This window comes from Eurytemora carolleeae, unplaced genomic scaffold (assembly GCF_000591075.1).
Source record: "Eurytemora carolleeae unplaced genomic scaffold, Eaff_2.0 scaffold30, whole genome shotgun sequence".
NCBI classification, from domain to species: Eukaryota; Metazoa; Arthropoda; class Copepoda; order Calanoida; family Temoridae; genus Eurytemora; species Eurytemora carolleeae.
In genome coordinates this window covers 621,770-631,090 of record NW_019396243.1, presented here as the reverse complement: position 1 = coordinate 631,090, position 9,321 = coordinate 621,770, and the positions used below count along the sequence as shown (strand labels likewise).

Genomic DNA, 9,321 nt, shown 5'->3' with positions numbered 1-9,321 from the left:
TATATATATATTCGAGTTCGTCACTAAATTCCCATGTTTTTTGGGACACCCTGTATTTCATTTATATTATTAACTTTTTGTATACAGTATACACTGTAAACAATATCAGGTTGCAAAGATAATAGGATTAGATAATTATTATAGTTTACAATTGTGACTTGGAAATTCAACTGTTTTAATGAAGGGTTATTTATAATTACGTCTACGACACTTTTAGAAATAGACATTTTAGATATTTTGATGAATTCAGATTGGAGAAGTTGATTGGAAAATATGAAAGTTCAGAAAAAAGGTAAAAAAAAACGAAAATACTTAAAAGATTTTGTTTTGTTTTGTGTTGTGTTGGGATTTAATAATGATTTCCATCTTGTGCAGACCTAAGGATTAAATTCATTCCATTTGGATATCCTGCGGTTATCGTAACCTCCATTTGGATATCCTGCGGTTATCGTAACCTCCATTTGGATATCCTGCGGTTATCGTAACCTCCATTTGGATATCCTGCGGTTATCGTAACCTCCATTTGGATAACAAATATCAAGTACTTATCTTTCAAATTTAATTTTTCCCACAGCGGAAATCGAAATCCTGCGAGTAAAGTTTAGCGCCGATTTAAACAAAAAATTTTTTTAATTCTGCTTATGTAAAGCTAAAAATATCATTCCTAATCCTACCACAAAATTCATTTTTTGATAAAAGTTTTTTTCAGCCTTGAACAACGAATAAAGTTCATGTAAATAATTTCAGAAAACATTAAACAAAAGTTTTTGGTTTCTTTTTGTTTTTTTTTATGGAAAGAAAAAATATTACTAAAAAAGAAATGAATTGGTTTAGAAAATATTAAGTTTTACTTTTCAATTCAAAATATGAACTAATTACTTTCTTTAAAATAATTTTCTAATTCTTTTGTCTTTACGAAGTTTGAAAAACCCAAGATAAACCCGGTTGCAAAGATATGGATTATAAAATTATAATTTGAGGCAAGTGTTCATTTTCTTTGTTGTTATTTTGGTTTATGTAATTTGAACAGGTCGAGTTGTTCACACAAGTATCAAATGTTTAGGATCAGACAAAGATCAAGTTCAACTTTAATATTGGAGAAATGTTTAGGATCAGACAAAGATCAAGTTAAATTTTAATGTCGGAGAAATTTTTAGGATCAAGCAAAGATCAAATTCAAGTTAAATGTCGGAGAAATTTTATAGGATCAAGCAAAGATCAAATTCAAGTTAAATGTCGGAGAAATGTTTAGGATCATACAAAGATCAAGTTAAATTTTAATGTCGGAGAAATTTTTAGGATCAAGCAAAGATCAAATTCAAGTTAAATGTCGGAGAAATTTTTAGGATCAAGCAAAGATCAAATTCAAGTTAAATGTCGGAGAAATGTTTAGGATCAGACAAAGATCAAGTTCAACATTAATGTCTGAGAAAGAACGGAGAAAAGTTCGAACACTCATCCAATCCACAAAACCATGGCTCAATCCTAATCAAATCTAATCATACTAATTTTTAATCTTCATATTTATTATGGATTAAACCTTTTATGTAGTTTCCATATTTTTCTGGAAATTAAACCTTTTTTTGTAATTTCCAAATTTTTGAGGATTAAACCTTTTAATATTTTAAGCAGGTCTACAAGATCCAAGGTCTACAACATCAGATTGTAAAGATTTACGGATTCAAATAATGACATGGTCAGGGACAATCAGTTCTGGACTGAAACTCGAAACTTGGTTTAAGTCTGATCTGATATGTTTCTATCTCTACTCAATTCGAAGTTCCGATTCCGAACCTGACGTATTTCAATGATTTAGTCCTAAATGCAAAATTAATAAATATCAATACATCTGCAGATTAAACAATTTCATTTAATCCTATTTTTTAAAATCTATGTTGAATAATGGGACTCATAAAACTATGGAAAAGGAAGACGACTTTTAGACTTAAGTTATGATTGTAAAAATTCCAGTAAGCATCAAACACAGTAATTGTGAATTGTTCACAGACCGATTTACCTTACATAAGCTACATTTTAGGCCTTTGAGATTTCTTGCATGTCGTCTTCATATTTCACTGTTTTATGGGTGTCACTGTAGTACTACAAAACCGACCTAATTAGATATAAAATATTTAGTAAATGTGTATAATTTATAGTTAAGTTTATGGTAAAAATAGAAATAAAGAAATAAACATTATATCAAGTCTAAAGTTAATTGTTATTATTAATCATATTTTTTATACATTGTCATTTTCAATTAATCATTTGACAAGCACAATTTTGGCAATATGATGAAATAGGAGAATTGTAATGAGCTTGAATACAATTATAGAATAATTAGAATAATTAGGAGGCAAGGAGGACTAGGAGAACTAGGAGAACTAGAAGAACTAGGAGAACTAGTAGAACTAGTAGAACTAGTAGAACTAGTAGAACTAGTAGAACTAAGAGAACTAGGAGAACTAGGAGAACTAGGAGAACTAGGAGAAATAGTAGAACAAGTAGAACTAGTAGAACCACGAGAACTACGAGAACTAGGAGAACTAGGAGAACTAGGAGAACTAGGAGAACTAGGAGAACTAGGAGAACTAGTAGAACTAGGAGAACTAGGAGAACTAGGAGAACTAGTAGAACTAGTAGAACTAAGAGAACTAGGAGAACTAAGAGAACTAGGAGAACTAGGAGAACTAGGAGAACTAGGAGAACTAGGAGAACTAGGAGAACTAGGAGAACAGGGAGAATGAAGACGACGAATTATGAATTATTGATTCAAAGAACTGTAATTCAAATACATGAACTATGTAAATATATATATACAGATATACATACATGGCATTTTGGCTTTGAAGCCGTATTACTGGACTCTGATTGAAGGGGGTTAAATATGTTTCTGAACCCTGCTCCGGGTCGGGAATTAGCGTGAGTTGAGTGAGTGCGTCCAGCGCACGGTTCAGTACATATTCAACCCTGGAGCTAAACCGAGCTATAGTGTTAGAGTGAAAATAGTTTGTACTTCTATATTTCCGTCCTGTACTTGCCGGGGTACAATAAAGTACAAAACAAGAAGTACATTTTTTCATAAAAAAAGTCAATTTTACCATTACCCCCTATGTATGAGTATTAAGATAATATCTCTTATACCATCCAAAGGAACTGAGTTATTACCACAAACTCTAATTTTCTAATCCCTATATCTTTGCATTTTAATGTCGTAGACCTTAGACATTTCAAAATGAGATTTCAGTTTTTAACTAATAATCTAAGTTTACGCCATCACATTGCAAAGATATAGAAATTAGAAAATTTGAGTATGTGGCAAAGACTCATTCCTTTGACAAGGGTATAGAGTTTTAAATAAATTAATGATTATTATTAAAAATATGAATTTGTTTAAGTAAATTAATATCAGTTTGATAATAGTTTTTATTTCTTTTAGCACTAAAAGTCTTAAATAACGTGAATATCCATTGTTTACTATATGTACAATAAAAATTGCACATTATAATGATCCCTCCCCCCTCCCTCCCCAGAAAAACCCAGAATTAATTTAAAATTAATCAGACGACTTTACAATCTAATTGAACAAGTATGATTAATGAAAGTCCTGACAATTCCAAAATGTGGTCTGCCTTCATTGTGCATATAATAATATTACCAGAGATATATATTTGTAAATTCGTCTTATTAACTGTCAATAAATTCCAGGTCTTTCTGTTTCTATAGATAATAAATTCAAAAAAACAAATGTTCGTATGATAAGCTATTATTTATTTGTGTAATTACTAAGCAAATAAAATTTCATATGAGTATTTTGAAGAGTTACTAAATTATTAAGCTTAGGCAAAAGCAAGTTTTGTCCTACAAGGAACCCTGAATGCAAAAAAAACGGAATAAACAAATTCCATACTGTCCTCTCTGAAGTCTCATCCTTTGTGGATAACCCTGTGTATACTATACAGATTGTACATTTTAGTTACTTGATAATAACTTCAAATGAAAGAAGATAACACTTGCGTAATTTTTCCTATGCAGTCTGTATCAGCTGTTATATATTTGCGTAATTTTTCCTACGCAGTCTGTATCAGCTGTTATATATTTGCGTAATTTTTTTTCCTTCTCTTGAGCATAGGTCACAACACAACGCATGGTAAACCTGTAGGCTGGTGCAGTATTTGGTGTGGATAGGAGTTTACTTGGTTTTACGGGTTGTACAAATGATTGAAGAACTGATTCCTTTCCTCAAACTCTAGTTTTTATATAAAATACAAGCTGAAGTGCCGGGCGTTGCCCATGGAATTTTGAACAAAAAATCGAATTTTGAGAAGAAAAATGTAGAATTGTTTAGCCTATGTTACCCCCAGAGTACTCAAAGGTTTCCTAAAAAAAATACTGCCAATTTTGTCCAGCCAGCATACACATATTATAGCTAACCACAGACTACACAGACTGCTCATACACTCTACCTAGATAGGCTGAGCAGGCCTATAGTGTCCCAGCACGCCATGCTACTGTTCCATGTAATGTTTTTTGACTGACATCTTACGGCCACTTGTTGCATTCAGGGTTTAAAATTTACAACTTTTAAAGAAATANTCAATAATTGTCATGGAGGAACCTTGCTGTTTTGTTTTTGGGAAACGCGGAAAAAATATTCTCCAGGATGGAGACTTTTTCCAGTATTCCAAGAATTATACCAAAAAAGAAAAGTATTCTTATGAAATAAACGATTTAAACAAATTGTAAATTCTTTTGATGTATCCAATACAAATTATCTTATGGAAATAATAAATAATTATTTTTTTTGTCAAATTATTAGTGTTATTCATTACTGTAATTTTAAGTTCATTTCGTATCAACACTAATATTGAAGAAATTATGTTGTATTAAAAAAGCAGCCCTGACTGCAGTTTCAGTAATTTACACACTATGAGGTTGCAAAGATATAGGGATTAGTAAATTAAAGTTTGTAGATCGAAGTAATCAGTTCTGTTTTTAAATCGATTTATTCATGGAGAAAGGATTAATTATATAGGTGTTCGACATTAATACTCAATTATTCTTTAAATATTCTTACTTGAGCTAAAAAAAAAACTAGTTATTAACCAAACTTTGCTATCAGTTAAGGGTAACCATACAAATTATTGAGTCAAGTTTACAGAACTTTTTATTCAGGGTTTCCTAAACCTGTAAACTACTTTTTTTCTTTGCCCAATCCATTGCAAACCATTGAAACACTATGTTTTAGGGAAAAACCAAGATTCTGAAGTCTTATTATTGTGGGCTACCCTGGGTAACCGGGGTTTGTTTTTTTCTTAAATAAATATCATATCTTGAAGAAAGTCTAAAACCTGATTTGAACTCAACATATATCATTGACACGCCTCACATCCCGTTTTGCTGTCTTTAATTCTGTATACGTATACAGATCAGACCCCAAAACTTAAGACAGGGCATCGTTATGAAATCCAGTTTTAAAGCCCGGGTTTTACGAATGGGGTTAGGCAGTTTTGTGGATATCAATATTTTTGTTATGAAATATTTTTTATTTAGTTTCTTCAAATTCTCCGTTTTTTGTCGAATCTCTTTAATCAAAATCTACAGGGCATTCCAATAAACATGGGAATTCAGTGACAAATTCGATATCGTCTTTTTAAACAATTCTTTGATTTAGTATAGTGATACCTACTGAGAAAGCTGTAATCTGTAAGAGTTTCGTCTGCTATGTTAACATTTTGTTTGTTTATGTTTTGGCTGCATACGGTTGTACTTAGCATAAATTCATAAATTAAATTAAAACTCTAGCAGACATAATTATATTATGGCTTTTGAAATTAGGTATTACAATGCTAATTCATAACAAAGACGATATCCAATTCGTCACTGAGTTCCCATGTTTTTTGCGACACCCTGTACAATTGTTTACTAATATTGCTGTGCAGTACGCTCTAGGTATAGTTCATGGCCTATACAATTAGTAAAGGATTAGCGTACATAATCACTCTATACATTATAAACTCGATGGTACAGACATACTGAATATCAAAGTTATATTTCACTAAAGATACAAATAAATATTGGCATGAGCCATGACATGAAGTTATTGATCAATATTTCAAAATATAATAATCTTCTAAAATTTAGTTTTAAAAATTCAAGAAACAACTTTTATAAAGAAACTTAACTAAATGTTTCATTGATGGTAACATTTTGCAGCCTTTTTGGTTTTACTAGTGGATTTCCAAAAAATCTTAAATAAAAAAGTGTTTTTTTAGACAAGCCAAATATTTATATACACAAAACACATAAATCATAATATATTGACATAAGATTAGGTAAGAACTCTTTTCGAAAATACATAAATCTTCCTAAATTTAGCAGTAAAAATCCACGAAACAACTGTTATCAAATAATCTGCAGTTCTGAAAGATAATACAATGATGGTTTACAAGCAGACAACATGAATATTTTCTCTGTGAAGTGGTATTCAAAGGTTTAACAATATTAATAATTTTTTTTATTGAAATACTGGCTTGGGAACCCAGCGGTGCCCATGTTTTAAAAGTTACTCCGCCGTTTACCCGAACTTGAACGATTTTACCGGGAAACTTAATTTTCCCGTTAAAAGTCGATTCACTCAACTTAGAATCTCAAAACCAAGCTTAGAACATTCCTGTGGGTCTCCCGAGTTCCCACTCAAAAATTGAGGCGAATCGGTCCGGGGGTTCCTTAGTTATGATCGGACATACAAACAGACAAACAGAGATTACAACGTTATATATATATAGATTACAACTAATGTATATAGATTACAACTAATTTATATAGATTACAACTAATGTATATAAATTACAACTAATGTATATAGATTACAACTAATGTATATAGACTACAACTAATGTATATAGATTACAACTAATGTATATAGATTACAACTAATTAAATAGCCTTTAGCTAGTATAGCTAGGAATTAAATATGAACCAGATTTAAAATAGCCTTTAGCTAGTATAGCTAGGAATTAAATATGAACCAGATTAAAAATAGCCTTTGGCTAGTATAGCTAGGAATTAAATATGAACCAAATTTAAAATAGCCTTTAGCTAGTAAAGCTAAGAATTAAATATGAACCAGATTAAAAATAGCCTTTAGCTAGTATAGCTAGGAATTAAAAATTTACGTATTAGAATAGAATTAAAAGGTACAAGAAATCAGAATATATATAATACTAAATACAGGATACATTATATGATACTAAATACAGGATACATTTTATGATACTGAATACAGGATACATTATATGATACTAAATACAGGATACATTATATGATACTGATTACATATATATACTGATTCCAGGATATTATTATATACTTCATAAAGGATACAGGATATATTATACTGTATAAAGGGTTTAGGATAAAGGATTCAGGATACAATATCATATATCCTGTATCCTGTTTCCTGTATCCTAAACCCTTTTTTACAGTATCATGTGTAACCTGTATCCTGTTTATACTTTTTCCTAAACCCGTTATACAGTATCATGTATCCTGTATCCTGTGTATCCTGTATCCTAAACCCTTTATGCAATAGCCTGTATGGAGGCTTTAGGATGCAGGATACAGGATACGAGCATTAAATTCTGTTTATAAAAAAATTCTATTCCTGTTCCGTCTGAATTGAGCGGACTCTAATTGGTTTTTTTTCATTCCTTAGTTAAATAGTGAACCCGGAGCACAGTTAAACAGTGAACCCGGAGCTCAGTTAAACAGTGTAACCGGAGCTCAGTTAAACAGTATACCCGGAGCACAGTTAAACAGTGTACCCGGAGCTCAGTTAAACAGTGTACCCGGAGCACAGTTAAACAGTTACCCGGAGCACAGTTAAACAGTGAACCCGGAGCACAGTTAAACAGTTACCCGGAGAACAGTTAAACAGTGAACCCGAAGCTCAGTTAAACAGTGAACACGGAGCACAGTTAAACAGTGTACCCGGAGCACAGTTAAACAGTGAACCCTGAGCTCAGTTAAACAGTGTACCCGGAGAACAGTTAAACAATGACCCCGGAGCACGGTTAAACATTGAACCCGGAGCTCAGTTAAACAGTGTACCCGGAGCACAGCTAAACAGTGAACCCAGAGCTCAGTTAAACAGTGTACCCAGAGCACAGTTAAACAGTGTACCCAAAGCACAGTTAAACAATGAGCCCGGAGCTCAGTTAAGCAGTGTTCCCGGAGCACAGTTAAACAGTGAGCCCGGAGCACGGTTAAACAGTGTACCCGGAGCACAGTTAAACAGTGAACCTGGAGCTCAGTTACACAGTGTACCCAGAGCACAGTTAAACAGTGTACCCAAAGCACAGTTAAACAATGAGCCCGGAGCTCAGTTAAACAGTGTACCCGGAGCACAGTTAAACAATGACCCCGGAGCACGGTTAAACAGTGAACCCGGAGCTCAGTTAAACAGTGTACCCGGAGCACAGTTAAACAGTGAACCCGCAGCACAGTTAAACAATGAGCCTGGCGCACGGTTAAACAGTGAACCCGGAGCTCAGTTAAACAGTGTACCCGGAGACAAGCTAGCTAGAAATCAAACATGCCATTTCCTCTTCTATTTTTGCTATATTCTGCCCTTCATTAAAGGGTGAAATTGCCGATTCACAGGTGTTGCATTCTGACTTTCTCCTTCATTGTCTATGCACCATCAATCTGCGAGGTAGTTTTGAAGAGATAGCAAGATAGAAATCAATAATAAATTTTTTACCTGAAAAAAAACTATATCTCTTTATCTCTATCTCTCTAAACAACTATATCTCTCTAAAAAACTATATCTCTTTATCTCTATCTCTGTTTGTAACTTTTTTCTTTTTCCATTTCAGACAGTTTTATCAAAACAAAAATATTCTTTAGAAATTTTGTCGTTTTTGAGATATTGAGATTATTAACGTAAAAATGTTGTACGCTTATCAATACCTAGCCAACCCCCAACCCCCCGTCCCTCTCTCTCTCTCTCTCTTTCTCTCTCTCTCTCTCTTGAGTTGAAGATACCCCGGAAGTAAAAGTGTCTTAACTCCAAACCTAGACTGGAGCACACTATAGTGTTTAAACCAAACCTAGAGCAGGAAACATGAACCCTGATCCTGGATCAAATCTAGGCTTCGCAATTATCTAAACTTATGGAAATATGGAAATAATATTTCTTTGTGCTATGTTACTGATAAGCCTTCATATTCTAAATTTGTATCATTTAATCGGTACAGGTACAGGTACAGGTACAGGGACAGGTACAGGTACAGGTACAGGTACAGGTACAGGTACAGGTAC

At 32.8% G+C, this 9,321-nt stretch overlaps 2 protein-coding genes across 2 annotated transcripts in view; both read left to right on the top strand.

Annotated features, from left to right (window-relative positions):
- The window catches only part of LOC111699197 (putative DNA helicase INO80), a gene marked incomplete in the record, with an annotated part of 5,621 nt that extends 3,411 nt beyond the window's left edge, over window positions 1–2,210 (top strand). Inside the window, 1 exon segment of the mRNA XM_023469805.1 lies at window positions 1,394–2,210. Within this exon segment, the coding sequence (XP_023325573.1) occupies window positions 1,394–1,499 (106 nt within the window).
- A 4,247-nt stretch (window positions 2,211–6,457) lies between these two features.
- Window positions 6,458–8,645, top strand: LOC111699176 (circumsporozoite protein-like). The gene is made up of 3 exons (XM_023469777.1): window positions 6,458–6,490; window positions 7,715–7,843; window positions 8,025–8,645. The coding sequence occupies exons 1-3, from the start codon at window positions 6,458–6,460 to the stop codon at window positions 8,643–8,645; spliced, it is 783 nt and encodes a 260-aa protein (XP_023325545.1).
- Window positions 8,646–9,321: the final 676 nt, after the last annotated feature.